Raw genomic sequence first — 24,756 nt, 5'->3', positions numbered from 1 at the left:
TTTTTTTAAAACTCAAAAAATATTAAATAATAATATAAATTTCTCAAAAAATTATGAATTACTATATTCGTTAGAAAATGAATGTAATACATAAAATCAAATGATAAATTAAAGAAGCACGAGTGGAGAAAAACATATTGTAACGACGAGAAAGTATTCATACAATTTATTTTAATTAATTTAAAATTAAGATTTAATTATTATTTATGTAATTTTAATAGAAAAATTATTATTAAACAGAGTAATTAGACAAAATGTTTAATGACAGCCACAGAATATGAGCCATGGCCTGTTATTGTAAAAAAAGTTTTCTACTTCCACTCCACTCTTTTGCTATTTCTAGCCAAAACAGAGCCAGCTCAGATTTGGTACCATAACAATAAATATTGCTTCGCTTTTCTTCTCTCTCGCACGTTAAACACCAGGCGCAGCCCCACACACGCACACAAGCCCATCTGTGTCTGTATATATAAACGCCTCTCCTTACTCTACCAACACACACCTTCATTTCTTCAGCATCACCGTACTCTGTTTTCACTCTCTGTCCTCCTTTCAGTTTCTTGGTTTCTGGGATTTTGTTTTTTTCTGGCGCAATTTGAGAGATTATGGGTGGGGCGATTTTGCCAGATCTTGGAGCGGAAATTCTGATTCCGGTATGTGCGATTATCGGAATTGGGTTCTCGTTGATTCAGTGGTTGCTTGTTTCGAAAGTGAAGCTGGTCCCTGGTGGTAGAGATGCGGCGGGAAATAATAGTGTAGGGAAGAATGGGTACAGTGACTATCTTATTGAAGAGGAGGAGGGTCTCAATGACCATAACGTCGTCCTTAAATGCGCCGACATTCAAAGTGCCATATCTGAAGGTATAATTTATAATGAGTGTATATTTTCTTTTATATGCATGCATGCATGTGTTTATGCATGGTTATATGTGCATGCATCATGTATGTATGTGTCTATGCTTGCATATGAGTTCTCTCTGTGGGGTTTCTGTGATTAGATCTCTTCTTGATGTGGGGTTTGTTGCTTTGGTTTGGATGTTTAGTTTCCGTTTATTGATAAAGATGCTCCTTTTTTTTTTTTTTTTTTTTTTGGGGTGGGGGTGGTTGTTGTGGGGTTGAAAGAAAAGCAAGAAAGGTCTCTATGGCTTGTTTTTGTTTCGACTATGTTCATAGGAATAGTGATACGTCTCTGGCCATGTCACTGTTTCGGAGATTTTATCTGTTTACCGGTTCTGTAAGTGAATTTCTGGTTGAATTGGTGTGGAACCGTGACATCTTCTGTTGTCGTTTTAATAGTTTATTTCTATAATCAAAGCATAGTTCCAGAAAGGTGGCTAATTTTGGAATTTGGGTCTCCTGATTATTGATAATTTTTATTTTAGTTTGTAATTCACATTCATTTCTTTTGCTGCTTTTGATTTTGTTTAGAAATCTGGAGTACGACTGAGATCTGGCTATTTCTTTTATTGTTTGCTCTTTTCTCACTCTAATTTTTTAGTGAAAGGCAGCACATGGGTATGAATACTTGAATAGTGATGTAAATCACTTTGGCCGTTTTGTCATAAGTGGAATTCTTATGGTGATATTCCCCGGGAGTCTATGCTCCAAGTTTTCTTCCTCTGCCACTAATCTTTCTTCTCGAATACCTGCTGGAGGTGAAAGTTGTTGCTAATATGCCTTATTTGAAATTATGCTTGATCTGGAAACTAATTCCCTGTTCTAGGATTTGATGAAGTTCCCATGAACTACAGCAGATCGCAGCTTTTTAAGCCAACTTTGTTGTCCGAATGATAAATAATAAATGCCTGAATAGCATTTTTATATCTTAATAGTCTTATTTTTCCATTAATTTATACTCGAGTTATTTTACTCATATTTGTGTAGTGTGTGGACAAAAATGTCACAAGTCTCAATGTACCATGATAATCTGAGTTGACTCTTTATCTTTAGCTCCAGTCCGGAGTGGAGTCACTCAAGAAATGTGCAGGACATGACATGTGAAATTCTGGTGGAAAGGTCTAACTGATAGTCGTTTGTAGCTGAATTCCTTTTGATATGTGTAGTTTGTTATTTCCAATGTGAAGACTTCACTAGCCCCATACTTTTATGTTGAAAAATAGGTTTTATTTTATACTTAGGATATGAAAAATGAGATGTTCAGTCATGTCGATACTCTTTAATGTGGTATAAGTACATATTTTTTTCTAAACCATACATGACTGCTTTTTGTTGAGTCCTTTTAATTTCCTTCCGCATACTTTTTTTTTTCAATGATAACTCTAAAATATTATGTAGAGGGAACATATCTTATAACTAGGAATATTTGTTTAGTTTTTACAGTACGATATTGGTGAATTCTTGTCTAAATATATAAATTGTGTACATAATATTTTTTTACTCCATATATAATGGAATGTAATTTGTATACATGTAGTACATACAAAAATGGGAATGTAATTTGTATTCACTTATAGTCCTTTCCATGTTGAAACCTTTTTTCAATTAGATGATATTTTCATTTCACATTCTCATCTTTGTGTTGTGCCAATAATCTTCAATCAATGTATATTGATTCTATATGCATATTTGGTTTGTTGTTGATGTCGTAGGGGCAACTTCCTTCCTTTTCACTGAATATCAGTATGTTGGAATTTTCATGCTTGCTTTTGCAATCCTTATTTTCCTATTCCTCGGCTCTGTTGAGGGATTCAGCACCAAGACTCAACCTTGCACCTATGACCCATTGAAGACATGCAAGCCTGCCCTAGCAACTGCTGTCTTCAGCACGGTGTCCTTCTTGCTTGGTGCTTTCACTTCTGTAGTTTCTGGCTTCCTTGGGATGAAAATTGCTACATATGCAAATGCTAGAACCACCCTTGAGGCAAGAAAAGGAGTTGGGAAGGCTTTTATCACTGCATTCAGGTCTGGTGCTGTCATGGGTTTTCTCCTTGCTGCAAATGGTCTGTTGGTGCTTTTCATTGCTATCAACCTCTTTAAACTGTACTATGGTGATGACTGGGCTGGTCTTTTTGAGGCTATAACTGGTTATGGTCTTGGAGGATCTTCCATGGCCCTCTTTGGCAGAGTGGGGGGAGGTATCTACACCAAAGCTGCTGATGTTGGTGCTGATCTTGTTGGCAAGGTAGAAAGGAACATTCCTGAGGATGACCCGAGGAATCCAGCTGTAAGGAGTTTACCTCTTTAATCTTTAGAAATGATTTTGTATCTTAAGCACTGAATTTGTTTCTGGTTGGGGTTATTTCTAAGTTGCTTCTTTCTTTCTTTCTTCCTTTTTTTTTTTTTCCAGGTGATTGCTGATAATGTTGGTGATAATGTTGGGGATATAGCTGGTATGGGATCGGACCTTTTTGGCTCATACGCAGAGTCTTCTTGTGCTGCCTTAGTTGTTGCTTCCATTTCCTCTTTTGGAATTAATCATGAATTGACTTCAATGCTATACCCTCTTATAATCAGTTCTGTGGGTATCCTTGTTTGTTTGCTCACCACCTTGTTTGCAACTGATTTCTTTGAGATCAAGGCTGTAAAGGAAATTGAGCCAGCTTTGAAAAAGCAGCTCATCATTTCAACTGTTCTTATGACTGTTGGAATTGCCATTGTTAGTTGGATTGCTCTACCATCTTCCTTCACCATCTTCAATTTCGGGACTCAGAAAGTTGTTAAGAACTGGTAAGGTCCTTTACTGTTTTCTTTTAATCGTATAGCACAATATAATTTGCTTAGAGGAATTATTGATTCAATATGTTGGCTTTGATTCTATGCACAGGCAACTTTTCTTGTGTGTTGCTGTTGGTCTCTGGGCTGGGCTGATTATTGGATTTGTAACTGAGTACTTCACTAGCAATGCATACAGGTTAGCTATGATATGATTTAAGTTGCTTATTATTTTTTACTTAATAACTGTTAATTAACCCTCACTTTGCGTTAATTTGCAGCCCTGTTCAAGATGTTGCTGATTCCTGCCGAACTGGAGCTGCCACTAATGTTATTTTTGGGCTTGCTTTGGGATATAAATCTGTCATTATCCCAATTTTTGCCATTGCAGTCAGCATTTTTGTCAGTTTCAGCTTTGCTGCTATGTATGGTATTGCAGTAGCTGCCCTTGGAATGCTGAGCACCATCGCCACTGGATTGGCAATTGATGCATATGGTCCCATTAGTGATAATGCTGGAGGTATTGCTGAGATGGCAGGCATGAGCCACAGAATCCGTGAGAGGACTGATGCCCTTGATGCTGCAGGAAACACCACTGCTGCTATTGGAAAGGTATGAAAATTTCTTTTCACTTGAGCCTAAGCTACTTCCATTTTAACCAGTTCATATCTGTATCTGCAGCAATATAATTGTTGCTTTTAAATGTAATGTTAAAATGCACATTTATATGTGTGTTATTGTTGTCTTAGTGTGTGGTTTAGCTGAACTTTACATTGGACCATACAATCAAGGCTTCTCTAGAGTTTTGAATGCTTTTGGAAGTTTATAATCTGTTGAAAGGTTAAGTGGCTTTCACAGCAATGCTAAAGGCATTTGCACTCTTTCTTACAGAAATTCTCATCTTTATTATGTTGCTGGCTGAGGCAAATACATCTTTTAACATTCTGTTATATTGATGGCCAAATAGTTTTATCCGAACATTTCTAGATCTGACAGATTTTTTTTGGCTGGTGTTTTCAGGGTTTTGCCATTGGTTCTGCAGCTCTTGTGTCCCTTTCCCTCTTTGGTGCCTTTGTTAGCCGTGCTTCAATTTCAAAAGTAGATGTGTTGACACCAAAAGTTTTTATTGGTTTGATTGTTGGTGCAATGCTTCCCTACTGGTTTTCTGCTATGACAATGAAGAGTGTGGGGAGTGCAGCCCTGAAGATGGTTGAGGAGGTCCGTAGGCAATTCAACACCATCCCTGGTCTGATTGAGGGCACTGCCAAGCCAGACTATGCTACCTGTGTTAAGATCTCCACTGATGCTTCCATCAAAGAGATGATCCCACCTGGTGCGCTTGTCATGCTCACCCCCCTCATTGTTGGGATCTTTTTGGGTGTGGAAACTCTCTCTGGTGTTCTAGCTGGAGCACTCGTATCTGGTGTTCAGGTATGTTGAGGCAGTTACTTCACATAAATTGGGAGTATTTAGCATCATAATTGCACCTCTGGATCTATATTGTTGTATTTTAACTTACTTTATGGTGTTGCTGTACATGTTCTGTCCTGAGCATTTATTTCTGTTGTGCGTATACTACAGATTGCCATCTCTGCATCCAACACTGGTGGTGCTTGGGATAATGCCAAGAAGTACATTGAGGTAGACATTCACATCGATTTTACCGTGCGCTTTTACTTTAGAGTCATGCTATCATAATATGGACTGTGCATTGAATTTCTTCTGTTGGATGATAGGCTGGCGCTTCTGAACATGCAAGAGCTCTTGGTCCTAAAGGGTCAGATCCACACAAAGCAGCTGTTATTGGTGACACCATCGGGGATCCATTGAAGGACACATCTGGGCCATCACTCAACATCCTTATCAAACTTATGGCAGTTGAATCACTTGTGTTTGCTCCATTCTTTGCTACACATGGAGGGCTACTCTTCAAGATATTTTAAGTGGGGACGAGAAGCAAACATAAAATGGTCCACCTAGTCATCACGTCTGGTGCTTCTTCTTCTTCTTCTTCTTCTTCTTCTTCTTCTTCATATCCTTGTCATTTTGCTCCCAAAATATATGTAGTCTGTAGTTGATGTTGACTCTTGAAAATTTCGCTTTCAAAAGGGTGAGTGATGACAACAACATGGCAATGGTTAGTGAAAGAGCATTATTTCTTTTATTTATATATATATTTTTAGCTAGAATTCATTTTTCCAATTTTTAATTTTCATGCAGTTGTATCTTGGATTCTTGGTTTCTGCAATTCTTACCCTGTAAGTTCGATAATGAGACGGTACACTGGTCCTGCAAGGACATCGGTTCCACACTTCTTCCTCGCATCTTTTTTATAAGCAATGCAATGATTTTTCATGGCTATTTAATTAAAAAAAAAAAAGAAAGAAAAGCCAGCCCTTGTGATTGTGAAGAATCTTTGCGTTTCTGGTTAAAAACTCCGTTAGTAGTCAATTAATAATGAAAATAAACGCAGCGTAAATTTACGAGATTTCGCCAAATTTCGGGCTGATTCTTCTCCCTTTTCAACTCTCGCCTCTCTACCATTATGCTTCCTTACCTTTCTCCCATCGTCTGCCTCCAAAATCCTCTCTTTCTGCTTTCTCTGCTGCCGTCATCATCATATCAATGATTAGATTGGGTGGTCAGGGCTCGAGATTGTTGTAGTTGGTTTTAGCAATTATGACCAATTCCTTGCGAAAACCTTGATTTGGCAGGGCCACATTTTTAGCCTATTTCTTGTTTGGACTACTCATATGTGGCTCGGAGATTGGCGGGTTTCTTAATTCTCTGATAAGACGATCTCTTTGTAGAGCATCCAGGAGTAATTCTTCTGTGTACTTCTATTCTTTCAACAGAAAATGTTCTCAAGTAGTTGCCCGTTCAGAGATTGAAGAGAAGTACTCTCTTTGTTGATGTACTCTCAGTTAAAGAGTTTCCAAGGAATTTGTTTCTTCAACATTTGCCACCCGATTTTGATATTCTTTATACACAACACACCAGATTTTGATAGTTTTGCTCGTGAAGGATGCAGAATGGTGGAATCGTCCAGTGCAGAAAATGATTGGCGTGCAGCTGGGTCACAGTTCATTACGCACACCATGGGAAGGGTTTTGGGAAAGTTGGGTTTGGAGTCGACACCAGTGAACGCTAAAGGCTATGAAACTTTGATAAAGTTGGTGGAAAATGCAGCGGAGGATAGCTTTGATCTGTACTATGGTTTGTACCAGCAGCTAGAGAGGTCAGATTTGGGTTTTAAATCTTTGAAGAAGCAGCTCTTTGGGCTGTTGCATGATGTTCTCCGGAAGCAACTGTTCGAGAATGCAGAGAAGTCTCAGTTCTTCAGTGAGGAAACTTCTGTGTCGAAAGCTTCTCAAAATGCTGCTGTGCTGGCATCTTCTTTGGAGATTCTTACATTGTGTTTGGACCGGAAGAAGGAAAATAATGAGAGAAAAATATAAAAATTAATAATGATAAGAGAAACCTCTTGTGTTTGGACAGTGAAAGGAAAAAATCAGAGGGAAAGTTACTCTATACTCAAGTCAACCAAGCCTTTATATCAAAAATTTGGGGTCGGCTATATGAATTCACTTTCTCAACTCTAAATAATTTTGGGTTAAATCCTTAGAAATTTGTAATGCTTCTAGGTCATGTTATACTACACTCCTCCAAGTCAATTTAGGTCTACCCCTTTTTTCCTTTCTATCCTCTAACCTAATGTGCTCTACTTGTCTAATTGGAGTCTCCGTATGTCTACGCTTCACATGAACAAACCACCTCAATCTCCCTTCTCAACTTATACTCAATTGGTACCACTCCTACCTTTTCTCTAATACTTTCATTACAGACTTTATCTAATCTAGTATGACCATTCATCCACCTTAACATTCTCATATCTGCAACTCTTATCTTAGACGCATATGACTCCTTCAATGCCCAACACTCACTATCATATAACATAGCCGGTCGTATGGCTGTACGGTAAAATTTTCCTTTCAACTTACTGGGAATTTTGCGATCAATAAAACTCCTGTGGCACGTCTCTACTTCAAACATCCGGCTTTAATCTTATGATTAACATCCTCCTCACATCCCCCATCTACTTGAAGGATTGAGTCGAGATATTTAAAGTGATTACTTTGGGACAGTACCACTCCATCCAAACTAACTCATTCCCTATCACCAGTTTGGCCTTCACTGAACTTGCAATGCATGTATTCTGTCTTCGTTCTACTTAACTTAAAGCCCTTTGACTCTAGAGTACTTCTCCAAAGCTCTAGCTTTTTATTAACTCCTTCTCGCGTCTCATCTATCAGAACAATATCATACGCAAACATCATGCGCCAAGGAATGCTCTCTTGTATATGTTTCGTCAATTCATCTAAAACTAATGTAAAAAGGTAAGGACTTATAACTGATCCTTGGTGTAATCCAATTGAGATAGGAAAATCTCTTGTGTCCCCTACTACTGTGCGCACAATAGTAGTTGCTCCTTCATACATATCTTTCAACACTTGTATGTACCTAATAGATACCATCTTTTGTTCTAACACACTTCATAAGACATCTCTTGGAACACTATCATAAGCCTTCTCCAAATTAATAAAAACCATGTGTAGATCTTTCTTCACATCTCTATATTTCGCCATCAAGCTTATAATAAGAAAGATCGCTTCCATAGTTGAATGACCGGGCATGAAGCCAAATTGATTGAGAGAGATAAAAGTATCATGACGTAGTCGATGCTCCACAACTCTCTCCCACAACTTCATAGTATGGCTCATGAGTTTAATTCCCCTATAGTTCGAGCAACTCTGTATGTCTTCCTTATTTTTAAAAATAGATACTAAAATACTCATTCTCCATCCATCAGACATTTTTTTTGAGTTTAGAATCTTATTAAATAATTTAGTTAACTATGCCACTCACATATCTCCCAAACACTTCCACACTTCAATTGGTATTCCATCGGGTCCACAGGCTTTACCCACTTTCATTCTCTTAAGTGTTTCCTTTACTTCTAAAGATCTAATCCTTCTAGTATAATTCACATTCTTTTCTATCGTTTTATAGTCTATATTCACGCTATTACCATTTTGACTATTATTAAAGAGATCATTAAAATAGTTTCTCCATCTTTCTTTAATTTCCTCATCTTTCATAATACTTTTCCTTCTTTATCCTTAATGCACCTAACTTGATTGAGATCTTGACATTTCCTTTCTCCTCCTTGCTAATCTATAAATATCTTTCTCCCCTTCTTTAGTTCCAAGTTTCTCATATAACTTTTCAAAGGCCTGTGCTCTTACTTGACTAACTGCCTTTTTTGCCTCTTTTTTTGCTATCTTGTACTGTTCATATGCCTCGTTATTATCACATTTAGGTAATTTCTTATACTATTCTCTTTTTCTCCTCACTGCCTTTAGTACTTTTTTAGCTACTTCTCTAATCTTTGATGTCATCTGTATCCACATATCATTGACCTCCATATTCAGCTTCCATGCTTCGAACTCGAGAGGCTCATTTTTGAACTTCACTTGATTTACTCCTTTGAACTCCCACCACTTTATTCGAGCTACACTATTTCTTCTGACCTTACTTGAATTGTTCCTAAACTTGACATCCAAGACCACTAACCGATGTTGACTTGTTAAAGTCTCTCCTGAAATGACCTTACAATAATTGCATAGAGCTCTATTTGTCTTCCTGGTTAAGAGGAAGTCGATTTGGCTTTTATGTTGCCCACTTTTGAAAGTCACTAAATGTGACTCTTTTTATGAAGTAGGTATTTGCTGGTATTAGGTCATATGCTATAGCAAAATCCAGGATGCTTTTTCCCTCCTCATTTCGATTGCCAAAACCAAAATCTCCATGAATATTCTCATTGCCTTGCCTATCACTTCCTACATGTCCATTCAAATCTCCACCAATGAAAATATTCTCTTTATTCGGTATGCTTTGCATTAAATCATCCATATCTTCCCAAAACCTTTGTTTACTCTCACTATCTAGTCCTATTTGTGGGGCATAAGGACTAACTACATTTATTGTTTTTCCTTCTAGTACTAATTTTACTAGTATGATTCTATCTCCTACTCTTTTCACAGCTATTACAGCGTCTTTCAATGTCCTATCTATGATTATGCCCACTCCGTTCTTATTTCTCTCATTTCCGGTAAACCACAGTTTGTACCCTGAATTACCCACTTCCTTGCTTTTCTCTCCTACCCATTTAGTCTCCTGAATGCAAGCAATATTCACCATTCTCCTTTCCAAGATATCCACAAGCTCCATTAATTTTCCTGTAAGTGATCCAACATTCCAAGTACCAACCCTGATCCTCCTCCTATCCTGTTCCTTCCTAATTGGTTTTCTTTTATGATATCTTCTATTGTTTTCTATGTCTATCTTGTGTTCTGTTCCACTATCTGTTTTACTATCTATTCTATGGACTAACTTCTTTACCCACACCCGTTCATGATATGGGAACCCTTGCTCACTTAACACCACACCCGGGCGCCGGCATGGCGCGTCGCTTTCGGTGAACGCCCTACACCCTTGCATATTTCTCACTACACCCGGGCTACGATGTAGCGCGTCGTTAGTAGAGGACGCCCTAACGTTTATATCATTTGAATCCATATCATAAGGTGTGACGAAGTTTTTACGCTGGTTGTCACCTACCGCAACCCTCATCCTTTATCCGGGCTTGGGACCGACTAAATGCAAACTACTTACAATTTTACCCCTAACTTAAGAAATAAAAACTTATATAATATAGAAGTATATTTGTAATTTTGTACATTTCTCCCTCCCCACTTTCTCTCCATTTTGGAGAGAAAGTAAAAGTAGACAAAATAATTTTATTTTCCTCTCAAATTTTCCTTCATTTCTCTCTTATTTCTCTCTATCCAAACACAAAATGATGAAAAATAAAATTATTTTACTCTCAAATTTTATTTCCTTTCTTATTTTCCCTCTATCCAAACATAGTGTTAATGTTCAAAACAATTAAGTTCCATCTTCTTACAGTATTGGTAAGTTGTACAGACCCCTTATCTGAGTTTAGTCCTCTGTTTGCCATCTTGCTAGATCTATCGCATCATGAGGCATGAGATGTGCAATTTGCAAACTTAGGCATTTTGATCATTTGATGTGAAATAAAGTTTCTATGGCAATTCAGCAGCTGGTTTAGTTTTACAGTAACCTGAGTTGCTGTTCACGGTATAGTCCAATGACCTTTGAATTTATTTCATGCTTCTGTCTGTTTGATTAGCCTAATCCTTACACTCTCACTGCCACATTAAAAACCCTAAAGCCTTACATATTTTCCTGGCTTTTCCTCTTTAATTAATCGTCAAGATGTTACTTGACTAGTTCCCTCTTATACTTGCTTCCATGTTGGCACATTTGTATTTTATATAGGCTACTTGGTAATTGCCATAGATTAGTTGCATCTGAGTGCAATTATATTGCTCTTCTTATCTTATTATTTATTTGTTATCGAATCCTAATTATTTTTGTTATATTGTTCAGGTTTTCTTGTTCTTCTGAGGGATACACCTTGGATATATTCTCTTTTTGCGGAAACTTGGAGAATCCAGCTAAATACAATCAACTTGTGAGGAAAAGATATTATAATCAGTGCTCAAACATTGTATATGTCACTGTAGCCAAGAAACTTTCTCCAGCTTGTTGAAGAATCCAATAGTGTTAATGAGACATGTTTCTGGATATAGTTCATGATGTGCATTGATGACAGAGAATGATGTGGCCAAAGCTGAAAGCTCTTGAAGGACATGAGGAAGTTCATGCATGTAAATATATGTTAGTGTGAGTAGGGGTGTTCAGTTCTGGTTCGGTTTGGGATTTGTCTAGAAATCAGAATCGAATCAAAATTTCGGTATGGTTCCAGTTCAGTTCTTCATTGTTTCTATTCCAGTTCAGTACGGTTCTCAATTCTTCGGTTCTGATTCTGTTCGGTACAGTTTCAGTTATGTTTTCGGTTCTTAAAATAATTTTATATAATTATTTCATTAAAAAATTATATTTAATTAACATTTAGTTTTGAATTAAGTTATTAATACATAATATATTATATAATATATCTTTTAGTTATTTTTAAATTATATAATTTTTAACTATAAGGTGCATATATAATTTAGAGTTAAATATATTATATAATATAATAGTATAAGTATATCATAAAATATACATTATAACTATTTATTAATTATATAATATTTAACTATAAGATACTAATATAATTAAGAATTAATATATATATATATATATATATATATATATATATATATATATATATATTTTGAAAGTATATAATACATCTAAAAAAATATATCTATAAATTCGATTCTTGGTTCGGTTCTTAGTAAAGAATCAGAACAGAATTAAAGTATCAAAATAATTTCGATTCGGTATGATTCCTGTCGGTTTGATACAGTTCTTCGGTTCGGTTCGGTTCAGTTCCCCCAAGAACTATGCACAGCCTTAAGTGTGAGTATATTTCATTCTAGCCACTGGCTTGCATAATGTCCAGTTCATACACCAGTTTTCGGTCATTTTTTGTTTTCAGTTTTTCCCATCTGTTTAAGGGTCCTTGCCTGTCTTTATGTTTCTTCTTGTTGGTTAGCCTCTCTGTATCAATTCATTTGAGTAGCTTGTCTGGAACTCCATTGATAATGATAAGAGGAGCTCCATTTTTGTCTTTAGAGTATATCTTCTTTCCAAATTCTGAGTGTTGTAATTTACAAGTCCTTCACCAAAGGGAGTTGTCTTGTGGCATTGTTGACTACATTTTTGAATCCTAAAATAGAATAATGATCCCTTTCTTGATCCTCTATTCCTCTGCCACACAGAATAGATCCACTTCACTGTTTCTTTGGTGAGTAACTTGGCATAATAGTTAATAGAGAGTGTGGCTTTGAAGAACAGATATGGAGAAGGTAACTATATCTAGGTGCTTAAACCTTGAAACTGGTATTTATACAATTTGAAACATAATTATGCTAATTTTTTGAACTCCAAATGGTAACACATTTGAGCATAAATTGAATTCACACAGAAAAGCAATGAAAACACAGAGTAACCAATGGCTTTTGCTGATGCTTTATTCCTGGAGATTTTCTGATTATAACTAGAGAACAATCTGCAATTATTACATAACCGAAAAATTCATCTAAAAAGAGTTAAGTTTTCAGTGCTTCAATTGGGCTCTTCCCCCTCTGGTAGTATTGAAAGTAATTACCAACATAATTTTTCACCTTCTTGTATTGTCTTGGCCTTGTCTTACTGACTAGACCATCTACTGGTTCAATTTCATTATCAGGATCTGGAGAACAGAACACAGCCAGAGAAAACCTCTCCCTTTCTGGGTTTATTACCACCCTGTGTATTGGGCTCTTGAACAATCCATTGCTCAATATCTGTGTATATCATACACAATCAGTTTGGTTCAAAAGAAAAAATGAATTCTGATATTTTTAGGTAGTAAATTACCTCTGCTTGTTCACCAATGTTAATGAGAAGAGCTTCAGGAATAATAGGAACTCTAAACCATTGATCATCTTTCAGGAATTGAAGACCTTCCACTTCTTTGTCTTGAAGAACAATGGTGATTACTGATCCATCAGAATGTGATTTCAGGCCAAGAACTAGATGATGCCTTGAACATGGAGGAAAGAAGTTGAATCTTGCCTGCATTATTGCCCTAGCTCCATATTTGTCTAAAAAGCAGTTGTTTTCCAAGTTCAGTGACCTAGCCATGGCCTTGAGGACGACCTCAGTTATCAGCCGTAACTTAGAGGTATATTCAAACAAAGTCTCTCTGCAGATTTCAATAACATCTTTCAATGTTCATTCTTTTGTTGAATAGAAATTAAATTTGTTCTATGTTGGTAATATGCTAACGTGATAAACTCACCTAAAATTAGCAGGACTTTCTGGCCAATATCTGAGCTGTCTCTGGTCTTCTGGGCTTGCTAGAAGATATAGTCGGTCATTCCAATCAAGCACTTGATCTTCTGAAAGAATCATGTCATTCCCATAACCTTCCATGGCGTCAACTTCTCTGGCATATTTCTGCTTCTCTTCCATGGGAAGAGCAAAGAATTTCTTGGTAGCTAACCGCACTTCGTCCAAGAACGAACTTGTCATCCCATGATTTATTGACTGAGAAATTCAATGATGAGAAGGCATAAGTGATGAATCCATATGAGAAAAGGCAAGTAGTATACACGTTAATAAAACCAGACCATAAAGCAGCCACATGAGCTGAGAGCAGAATGGAGTTTTTCAAGTTCTTCTCTGCAGATCGATGTTGGAGAAGCAAGAAGACCAATATCAATAATTGGAATCTTCATCAGTGGAAGAGAAGAAGTGTCTAGGACTTCACCAACACCATCTTTGTAGCAATATCTTCCTGGTGGTTCTCCGCCTTTATTGGCTACCAATTCTTGGAGACACTCTGATATTGGTTCTGCCTTTGCAGGAGGAGAGGGAGGATGGTCAGCCATGCTTTTGCAAGGGTCTGTGATGCAGCAACTGAGAGATAAGATTGCTTAGTTATCTGCTGAGGTCAACGAGACCTCTCTGCATATGCTTAAGTGATACAACTGGGCTGGCATGGGCTGATTAGTTGGCAATTAGTTTTGGTTTCTTCTACCTATTCTATTGTCATATTTTTGTCTTCTTGTACTTTGTAGAAATCTCTTCTTGATTATGAACTCTACATAAAAAATCTGAGTTTTACCCTTTAAAAAACAAAATTTTACATTTTTTATAAGACAAAAAAAATATTAAGGATAAAGGCTAGACAAAACTAGCATAGTAGGTACAGAGTAGAGTTTAATTTTATTAAAAGTGTTGGTTTGATCAGTCGACATAGTTTATTGCCATCTGTTTGCTCTTTGTTTACAGCATGGACTTCTGATAAACAAAAACCACAAGTTAAAAATCAAAGGATTAAAAGTAAATGAAGAAACTTAGATCATTGCTGCTTCTATTGGTCTCTTCCCCCGTTGGTAGTATTGGAAGTAGAGACTAACATAATCTTTCACATTCTTGTATAATCTTGGCCTCGTTTCGTTGACAAGCGCATCAGCTGGTTTGATCTCTTTATCAGAATCTGGTATGCAGAAGACGGCCACAGTAATCCTCTCCTTTTCGGAGTTCGTCACCACCCTGTGTACTGGGCTCTTGAATATTCCGTTGCTCATTATCTGCATACCATTATAGATTCCACTGCCAATCATAACTGAACTAAAATATGCAGGACTTCAAGAACCAAAAAACTATAAATTCAGAATGTGAGTTTAGTTATTTACCTCAACTTGATCGCCAACGTTAACGAGAAGAGCTTGTGGAATGATAGGAACTCTAAACCATTCCTTGTCTTTCAGGAACTGAAGACCTTCCACTTCTTTGTCTGGCAGGAGAATGGTGAGTGCTGATGCATCCGCATGTGGTTTTACCCCAAGAATTTGATCAGGCCTTTGACAGGGAGGATAGAAGTTAAATCTAGCAGTCACTAGTGCTCTTTCTCCATATTGATCCAAAAAGCAGTTCTCCTCCATGTCTAATGATCTTGCCATTGCTTTAAGGAGAATTTCATTTATCTGCTGTGACTTCATGGCAAATTCATGAAGTATTTTCCTGCAGAATTTTTATTATTATTTTTTTCAGTCATTAAATATTCCAGCAACAAGAACTGCATCAGTTTTATTTGCTGCACACTGATCTAAAAGGCTAAGTTGAGCCGAGTATATGTCAATTGCAGGGTAACGTGATTGAATTACCTGAAGGGTTGAGGATTTTCAGGCCAAAATTTGAGCTTTCGCTGGTCTTCTGGGCTTAGTGTAAGATACAATCTATCAGTCCAATCAAGTGTTTGATGCTCTGAAATAACCATGTCATTCCCATATCCTTCAATGCTATCAGCTTCTCTGGAGTATTTCTGCTTCTCTTCCATTGGTAATGAGAAAAATTGCTTGGCAACTTGGCGCATTTGGTCCAAAAACAAACTTGTCATTCCATGATTTCTTACCTGAAACGTTTAAACCAGCCCAGAGTATGCATACAAGTGATGAAATTTTTACATTTTTGCCCCTATTTTACTGATTCGTTCATAAATTCCAGGGGCTTTTCTTGCCCTCAAACTTTTTAAAATTACTTTTCCTTTTGGCTACATTGAAAATCTTTGTGATTTGTCAGAATCAGACCTCTTCCAAAACACTCAAGACCTAAAATATGCTGAACTAAATGGCTCAAAATCAAATTTCAGGAATGGATGATTTTCTCTGTTCCTTTCATCAAGAAATTGCAGAATGATTGGATAAATGAGGATTTGAAATGAAAGGGCATTTGAATTTTACGTTATGTTGGTCTTTTACGAATTTTCACTTGAAACATGAATCCAAACCCAACCACATCTATCCAAATGGATCCTTAATTAGGAAATTTCTGTCCATCAAATTGAAGTCTTGACCTATGTTAATTTACTTCTAATTTCTTGAGTTAAACCAACCTATACACAGAACACACTGGTCCTAAAAATCTCGTAGCTCAAATTATACAGAAAAATAAGTGCTAGTATTATTGTTATTGAACAAGTAATAAGTGCTAGTAGAAGAAACAAAGACCTGAAAGCAACCCCAAGAGCTGAGAGCTGATCGAAGTTTATGGAGCTCATGTGTCCAGGTTGATGGAGATGCGAGGAGACCAATATCAACTACTGGAATCTGGATCAAAGGGACAGAAGCATCTAGAATTCCAGCATCACTTCCTTTATGAAAGTAGTTTTGCGGAGGTTCTTTGCCAATAATGGACAACTCTTGGACAGACATTGAGGTTAAGGCTATCTTGGCAGAAGGGGCTGTGTTGCTATTAAGAGTAAAGCAAAATGAATTTCAATGGTGATGAACTGATGATGGAGGAGATTTTTGAGTTTATCTGTCATGTGGGACTATTTCAATTCAAACAAAGCATTAAATATTAAGCGATCGAGCTTTTCTTGAGGTCTGGTCAAAGGATAGATAGCTCACTGCATACCCGCCCTCATCAACTTTCTAATATTTTAAAGGTAAATTGCTAAAATAATAGTATACACTTTCCTTAAAAAAGTTTTGGCTTAAAGAAGAGGGAAGTTTAATTTTGTTTATTTTTAATTTTTTATTTAATTTAATTTAGAAATTTAAATTTAAATTTAATTTAATTTAAAAATTAATAAAATAAAAAAAATTAAATTTTTTAATTTTTGGCTTAAATCAAAAAATTAAAAAATTTAATTCTAAAATTAAGAAATCAAATTTTTTGATTTTTGATTTTAATAAAAAATAAAGAAATTTAGCCTATAAATTTTAATTTTTGAGTTAAATTGAACTTAAATTAAAATTTTTAAATTAAATTAGATAAAAAAATTGAAATTAAAATAAATTAAACTTTTCAAATAAATATAAGGGTTAAATTGAATATTTTTCCAATAAAAAAAAGGATTTTTATTGGGATCAGTATTGTCCTATTAAAATTTTGTATTATAGTAATTTTAAATTAATAGAATTTAGTTATAAAATTTTATAGTAATATTAAAGTTTTAATTATAATTAAATATTAAATTACATCTATTCCTGTTTAGAGGACTTAAATTTATAAATTTGTTACACTAAAAAATAGTTTTAGTTCATATTTATAATTTATCTAAAAATTAGAACCGAATTGAAACTTAAGTACAATTTTAATTCAATTTGATACATATTTTGATTCTTGAAATAATTGCATATTTAAAAAATTATATTTAAATTATCATTTAAGTTTTAAAGTTGATTATTAATATAAAATATATCCTACAATGCATATTCTAATTGTTTCTAAATTATATAATTTTTAACTATAAGACATTTATATAATTTAAAATTAAATATAATATATACTATAATTATATAATTATATTATATAATGTACTTTAATTATTTCTTAATTATGTAATCTTTAAAAATAAGACACATATATAATTGTCAATTATAAAGTATTTTATATATTTATAATTAAAATTATTAAAAAAATATAGAGAATGAAATATACATTTAAAAAAAATTATAGAAAAACATATATATAATAAATTAATTCTTGATTTAATATGAATTCGACTTATTTTTAAGTATGATTTCAGTTTAATTTTTAATAAAAATTTAGAATTAAATTAAAATATTAAAATAAGTTTAATTTAGAATAATTTTTATCAATTCAGCATATTTTTTAATTCAATTTAAAATTTTTAAAAATTGTGTATAGCCCTAATTATTACATAATTAATATAATGAATTAGTTGCTCGAATTATAAATAATAGAGCAAGATTTATATTATAGGTGATTCTCGCCTAACATTGGAAACACGATTACAAGGCTTTATTTGTACTAAAATTATTAATTAAGAGCTTCTTCGATTCTCACGGAGAACAAGGGCACTAGGCCCTTAGTAGATGCCTTGAGCCACATGCTAAAAGATTCACTCACCAAGTGAATTTTATATATGCATATATAAAATACTATTAATTAAATATTTGTATTAAAATAAATATTAAATTAATTTAAATATATGTAAAAAATACATAAATTTAAATATAAATATTAAAATATTATTAAATTTAGTTTTATATGAGTCGATACTTATGGTAGTTCAACACTTATGCGTGTAGTTCAAACCCTACTTCTGCATTTCGCAAGTGGAACGCTGCTAGGGATATTCTATCCTTCTCTGAACTAGTGGATACCCTTTGTATTGGGCTTTTGGAGATTCCAATCCATTACTCATTATCTTTATCAAATTTTGAAGTTCAATATAATTAAAAAAATTACTCAAAATCTAAGATTTATTGGGCTATTTGGTAAAAGAAATTATTCATCTATCATTTGAGTTAAATTTGTGAGTAGGGATTTTGTAATTTATCTTTTGTTTGTTTGGATGGAGGGAAATGGAGAGAAATCAAAAGAAATGAAATGTGATTTCTTGAATTTTCTTTGTTTAGATAGTATATTAATAAGAGAAATGAGGAGAAATAAAAGGCTCAAAATATTTCTCTTCAATTTGGAGTAAAATAAAGAGTAATAAAGAAAAATATATACTAATTTTGTTAAAATTACTTATATACTCTTAACATCGTATAATAATAAAATTATAAATTTATGATAATTAAGTAATTTTATTGTGAGAGAAATTCTATTTTTTCTCTATTTTAGTAAGATATTTAAACAATAGAATATTTAACTTTTTTTCTTTTTTCTTTTCTCTTTATTTTTTTATTGTAATAAGATAATATCACAAAGTAATTATAAAAAAAGTTATAAAATTTATCTGCATTTTTTAAAATATTGTAAAAATAGTAGCATGGATCAGTTTGCACTTTAGTAAGTTCAACATGCTATAAAACCAATAAGTGTTAAATATAGAGGTAAGCGAGCTACGTATTCAATGTGAGAACTCAGATTCGGTCATTGAAGAAAATATTATTGAGAGAGATAATCATGAGTTTCAAAAAGATTAGTTTTTTGTAGATCTTAAAATAGATATAAAAAGATAACCTAATAAATTCAAAAGAAAATAAAAAAAAAAGACAAGCCATAAAAATTGGCAAAAGAGAAAAATACATTACATTTTTGAGATAAGGCTTGGTATTTGAAAAAGAGGAAATGGTTTAACCTATAATTTGACGCTGCCAAGGATTAGTTGTCTTCATCTAGAGTTCTCTAACTTTGTAGAATTAGCATGAGAGTATGGAAGCTCCATATCATTGGCCATCTTTCAACATTTGAAGACCATTCGCTTCTTAGTCTTGTAAAAGAATCGCTAGAGCTGATCCAAGAAATGAGACTGGCCTTGAACATACAGGATGGTAATTAATAGAATCTTGCAGCCATGGCTTCTTGATCTCCATATATTGTTTCAAGAAGCAATCCTCCTCTAAATTCATTGATCTCGCCGTGGCCTTAAGAAGGGGCTCCACTATTATTGCAATACCATATAGAATCATTGCATGCTAGGTCAAACTACATTCGTGTGAACTTTGTATGATTGTTGCTTTTCTTGGACAATATGCATGTGTGCAACTTTAATACATATGCATCTGCTTGAAATGGTATAATAAAAGAATTTTAAGACGAGCTGATCAACATTAACAAGTGAAGGTTAGTCCAATACTTGTTTAGTATTGGGTGTCTAATATCTTCCTTTTTCATTATCCACCATTTCAAATTCATGTATTTTGAGCTATGGTAATGAATAACAGTAGACCTCTACAAGGAGTAAACCACCACACAATCGTTCCTTCATTTAATTCCATATCTCTCAAGTGGCAACTCCTATTAATAATCTTTATGGTGTATTCTTAAGCACTATTGTATATAGTATTATGGTATAATAGTGCTAAATATTAGGGTTGTGCAATTCCAATTTGGTTCAGAGTCTGTTTAGGGATCAAAATCAAATCAAAATTTTAGTATGATTTTAGTTTCAGTTCGATTATTTATTGTTTCAGTTTTGGTTTAATTCTTTATTGTTTCGATTCCTGTTTGATTCTTAGTTCTTCAAATAATTTTATATAATTATTTTTATAAAAAGTCATACTTAATAACATTTAAGTTTTGAAATGATTTTTTTTTAAAAAAAAAAAGTTTTGAAGCGGTTTATTTAATTATAATATATCATATAATATATTTTCTATCTGTTTTTAACTTATATAACCTTATAAATATATAATTTAGGATTAAGCATATTAATGATATAGTAGTTCAAGTATATCATAAAATATACCCTTTAGTTATTTATTAATTATATAATTTTTAATTATATAATATAAATATAATTATGAATTAAGCATATATATATATATATATATATATATATATATATATATATATATATATTAATTATGTATAATAGTAAATTTTTAACTAAGAATTATAAGATAGTTTAATATATTTATAACTAAATTTATTAATAAAAAGTAAAGAAATGAAATATAATATTAAATTATATTTAGTCCATAATTATACATACATATATAAATATATATAATTATATTAAAAATATATAATATATTTAAAAAAAAATAGAATCACATATGTATAAATTAGCTCATCGATTAAGTTTTAGTACGATTCTGATTAAATTCTTAGTAAAAAATTAGAATTGAATTAAAATATTAAAAAAAATTTAGAATATTAAAAAAAGTTTAGGTGAATACAATTCTTGTTGGTTTGGAACCTCAATAAACCCTACTAAATATAGGTTAGAGTTTAAAAGCAGCCGCTCACAAAGATTGAAAATCATTAGTCATTAAAATTGGAATAGCCATGACTATTGTTGTGACGACGGCTTTGAGCAATGGCCCGCATGTTCAGAACCACGCCCCTTCTAGACATAAAATACTTCTAAATTATCAAGATAAGAAGGTAACAACTTTTGTGCAATCATCTCAATGATGATATCAGAATAATGCGCTTGATACGTTGTTGCTATTCAGAAAAATATTTTTTAAAATATATTAATTAAAAAGTAATTAAAAATTAAGTTTAATAAAATTTATTATGAAAATATTTAAATAATAAAATAATCTTTTTTAAAATATTTTTTACAATAATATTTAAAATAATATTTTTTTTAAAAGAATAATTTTAGCCCTCTAATCTCAATATTAATCAGACACTAAAATCCTGTTTAATAATAATTTTTAAAGTAGCGTTTAGTATTTTAATCATAATTAAATATTATTTTTTTTATTTATACTATTTATCGATATAGTATTTATAGAGATTGAGAGAATGATTAATAAAAAATTAGCTTAAGAGAGAGTTTTGGTCAAGATCAATAAGATAATAGTACTATTTTTATATTTAACCTAATCCAATAAATAGAAAATATTTTTTTTCATATATATATATATACATATTATTTTCTACAAAACAAACAGAAGCTTATTAAAAAAATATATAAGTGAAAATAGAATTTGATATTTAATCTCTATATATTTTGTCAATTTATATAATAATAATAATAATAATAATAATAATAATAATAATAATTCTTGTCATATTCACTATCAAAAGTAAAAATAAATTCATTATAATGAAAATTTGAATGCCAACGACACGTTAATTATATTAATTATTTTTCAATTTTTTAAAAATAAATAAAGTTTTTATTTAAATTTATAATAATTAATTATATATCTCTACACATTTCTTATGATAATTATTTTAACTATTTTTTAAAATAAATAAAATTTTTTGATGTCACATCATCAATTAATTTTATCATATGGCATTTATAGAACCAATAATTTTGAAAAAAAAAAAGGCATAAATGTATATACATATAATGTAATATTGCGTTTGAATTCGTCAATTTGAGTTTTGAAATTTAGATTTTAATTATTGAATTTAAAATTTTAAATTTAAAAATATCTTATTTAGAAATAAAAAAAAATATATTTTTAAATTTAAAATGAATATGAGAATTAAAAAAAAATGTTTCTTAGATTAAATTTGAATTTTAAATAATATAGGTAATATTCAAATTCTTAATTTTTTTAAATCTTTATATTTACGTTGAATTTAATTAAATTTCAAATTAATATTTTTCAAACCTTTTCAAATTCATAAAATCCAAACACAACGGAAAAATTCAAATTTTATTTGATTAATTAATTTTAAATTTAATGATGGAAAGTTTATGCACAAAATTATTTGTTTTTTTTTCCTCCTATTCGGTTTTAAATTAATTCTGCATGATGAGTAAATATAATTATAACCAAAAGCAAGTCAATCCGTTGTCGTCCAGCGGTTAGGATGTCTGGCTTTCACCCAGGAGACCCGGGTTCGATTCCCGGCAACGGAATTCTACTTTTTTCATGCTCTGAGAAACTTAGATTCAACTGTTGTCGGACAAGCCTGACATTGAGAATGAACAACACAGTTTACAAAACCAAAATTACCCTGTGCAATGGGCTTCTGAATACCCCATTACTCGTTATTCCAAACAAAACCCATCAAAAGAAAAGGATTCAGTAATGGCAAGTTTCCAGAAGCAAAGTACTTTGTTTTGCAGTCTACAATTAAGTTTGTAAGCATTGGGAATATTAAGGGTCTTTTCTTGCCTAATTTTTATAGCCGGTGTCTAAATTTTATTTCGAATTTTATTTTTATTTGTTAATTATAATTTATTATTAAAAAATTTATGAATTTTAATTTTATTTTATAAAAAATACTTCTTTAACTTATAATTGTAAATTTTTAAATTAAAAAATCTCTTTAAAGTATAGTATGATGTCTATAAATATAATTTTAAAGGGTAAATTCTCTCTTTTATTAGAAGCAGATCATTGTGATGGCATTAATAATTTTATGATAGATTTAAATGGTAATTAAAACAATGGATATTTTTTTTTAATGAGAGAAAATAAGATAAAAAAAAGTAATTTCATTATTTTTTTTAATCTAAAAATCTGCTATAGCAGATTAGAAGGATTTTTATAAAATAAAATAAAATTTCAAGAATTTTTTAATAACAAATTAAAATTAAGGGATAAAAGTGAAATACGAAACAAAGTTCAGGAATAATTATAAGAATTATTCATCTTTTCTTGTATCATCAAACTCATACCTTTATCAGGATACAAGGTTAATAATTTTATCATATGTTTCTGTTTTTTATTTGTGTAGAAGGAAATGCCCTCATCTAGGGGCAGAACTGAAAATTCATTATTGAGATAAAAAAAATAAATATTAAAAAAAACTAAATGAAAATTTGATAAAAATTTGAATGCCTTCAACTTCTCCATCTTGCAACAGAATTGTAATGCCTGATTTATCAGTATGAAGTTTGACACCAAGAACCAAATAAGTGTTGAACACTGTGGGTAGAAATTGAATCTTGCTTGATTGTTCACCAAACTGGAATGAGAAGCTGTTCTCTTCCAAAATCAGTGACCTTACCATGGCCTTATAGAGAATTGGGACTATTTTTAAGAAACATCTTACTTGTTCATATGATTTGAAGAGTGAAACTTTTTTGACGGCACAAATTAACTCATTTCATACGATTTAATCTATTTAATGCAATTTAATATAACATAATATAATTTATTTGATAGGTTTTTTTATACGATTCAACACTTTTAATTTTTATAAAATAATTTATATTATGAAATTTATACACTAACTTTGATCTTACATAAATTTGATAATATAAAAATGCAAAATTTAATATTAAACAACTAAATAATATTTCACGATATAACGTAATTAATAATAGGGCTGTGCACGGTTTTTAAAAATTTAAATCGAAAAACCAAATTGAATCGAACATGAACCAAAAAAGAACCGTTATTGTAGGAACTGAGTTGAACCGAACCAAAGTTATTTTACTATTTTGGTTCGGTTTTAGTTTTTCATCAAGAATCAAACTGAAACTGGACCGAAACCCAATCAAACCGGAACCAAACCGAAGAACCAATTTTATACATCTGTATTTTTTTATATATTTTAGATATATTATACAGTTTTAATAAAATTATATATATTTTATGCTATTAAGATGGTTATATATATAACTTAATTTATTATTAATTATAAATATAAATATGTAACCCAATATTAACTTTTATTATTTTTAATTATAAATACATTAAATCACTTTATAGCCATTAATTATCTTATTAAATCACCTTTTATTATGTAATATATTTTCTTCTTAAAAATTAGATAATTGAAAAATATGTATAAGATAGTAAAATATATTTATTAAGATATATTATGAAGTGACTTAATTTGTATATGTGTTGTTTAATGGGATGGGATTGAATTATGATCCACTCAAAATATTACTGGTGCGATCCGAATAAAATATTTTGTGAAGTATGTGGTAATAGTGGAGAGTATGAGCCAAAATAATATTTAAGAGTTAGCGTTAATAATTGAACTCACTAAGTTTAAAATTACATTAGTTATCTTATTTTTAATTTAAAAAAGTTTTAATTATAATTTACAAGTTTTTATAAACAATATTTACTATATTAACAT

At 32.0% G+C, this 24,756-nt stretch overlaps 4 protein-coding genes, 1 long non-coding RNA gene and 1 other non-coding gene across 10 annotated transcripts; 4 read left to right on the top strand and 2 right to left on the bottom strand.

The window, feature by feature from the left end:
* The first annotated feature begins 433 nt into the window (after positions 1-433).
* Positions 434-11,575, top strand: LOC110640802 (pyrophosphate-energized vacuolar membrane proton pump). 5 transcript variants are annotated; one of them, XR_009142561.1, is made up of 11 exons: positions 434-861; positions 2,610-3,184; positions 3,308-3,687; positions 3,785-3,871; positions 3,954-4,284; positions 4,693-5,103; positions 5,254-5,313; positions 5,409-5,664; positions 5,893-5,930; positions 10,762-10,893; positions 11,206-11,412. XR_009142561.1 is itself a non-coding variant. In XM_021792302.2 (9 exons), exons 1-8 carry the CDS (start codon positions 606-608, stop codon positions 5,613-5,615), a joined length of 2,307 nt encoding a protein of 768 aa, XP_021647994.2. In that variant the 5' UTR covers positions 434-605; the 3' UTR covers positions 5,616-5,664; positions 11,206-11,412. The 5 variants fall into 5 exon arrangements, 3 of the variants coding, with proteins under 3 accessions (XP_021647994.2, XP_057988100.1, XP_021647993.2); XR_009142560.1 differs by lacking the exon at positions 10,762-10,893 and having other exon boundaries at positions 11,206-11,575; XM_021792302.2 differs by lacking the exons at positions 5,893-5,930; positions 10,762-10,893.
* Positions 6,122-7,356, top strand: LOC110640805 (arogenate dehydrogenase 2, chloroplastic). Its single transcript, XM_021792306.2, has one exon. The coding sequence runs from the start codon at positions 6,585-6,587 to the stop codon at positions 7,128-7,130; it is 546 nt and encodes a 181-aa protein (XP_021647998.2). The 5' UTR covers positions 6,122-6,584; the 3' UTR covers positions 7,131-7,356.
* Positions 11,576-12,772: 1,197 nt separating the features above from the next.
* Positions 12,773-14,201, bottom strand: LOC110640803 (codeine O-demethylase). Its single transcript, XM_021792304.2, has 4 exons — positions 13,941-14,201; positions 13,610-13,857; positions 13,186-13,513; positions 12,773-13,112 (listed from the first exon to the last, which is right to left on the bottom strand). Exons 1-4 carry the CDS (start codon positions 14,199-14,201, stop codon positions 12,876-12,878), a joined length of 1,074 nt encoding a protein of 357 aa, XP_021647996.2. The 3' UTR covers positions 12,773-12,875.
* Positions 13,034-14,407, top strand: LOC110640806 (uncharacterized). Its single transcript, XR_002492188.2, has 3 exons — positions 13,034-13,173; positions 13,261-13,492; positions 13,623-14,407. It is a non-coding gene; the product is annotated as an uncharacterized LOC110640806 (long non-coding RNA).
* Positions 14,408-14,515: 108 nt separating this feature from the next.
* Positions 14,516-16,705, bottom strand: LOC110640804 (protein SRG1). Its single transcript, XM_021792305.2, has 4 exons — positions 16,326-16,705; positions 15,483-15,730; positions 15,012-15,339; positions 14,516-14,906 (listed from the first exon to the last, which is right to left on the bottom strand). The coding sequence occupies exons 1-4, from the start codon at positions 16,527-16,529 to the stop codon at positions 14,670-14,672; spliced, it is 1,017 nt and encodes a 338-aa protein (XP_021647997.2). The 5' UTR covers positions 16,530-16,705; the 3' UTR covers positions 14,516-14,669.
* Positions 16,706-22,501: 5,796 nt separating this feature from the next.
* TRNAE-UUC (transfer RNA glutamic acid (anticodon UUC)) lies at positions 22,502-22,573 on the top strand. Its single transcript has one exon. It is a non-coding gene; the product is annotated as a tRNA-Glu (tRNA).
* The last annotated feature ends 2,183 nt before the right edge of the window (positions 22,574-24,756 follow it).

Source organism: Hevea brasiliensis, chromosome 13 (genome assembly GCF_030052815.1).
Source record: "Hevea brasiliensis isolate MT/VB/25A 57/8 chromosome 13, ASM3005281v1, whole genome shotgun sequence".
NCBI classification, from domain to species: Eukaryota; Viridiplantae; Streptophyta; class Magnoliopsida; order Malpighiales; family Euphorbiaceae; genus Hevea; species Hevea brasiliensis.
Note: the sequence above shows the minus strand (reverse complement) of the source record. Positions and strands in the feature narration are given on the sequence as shown.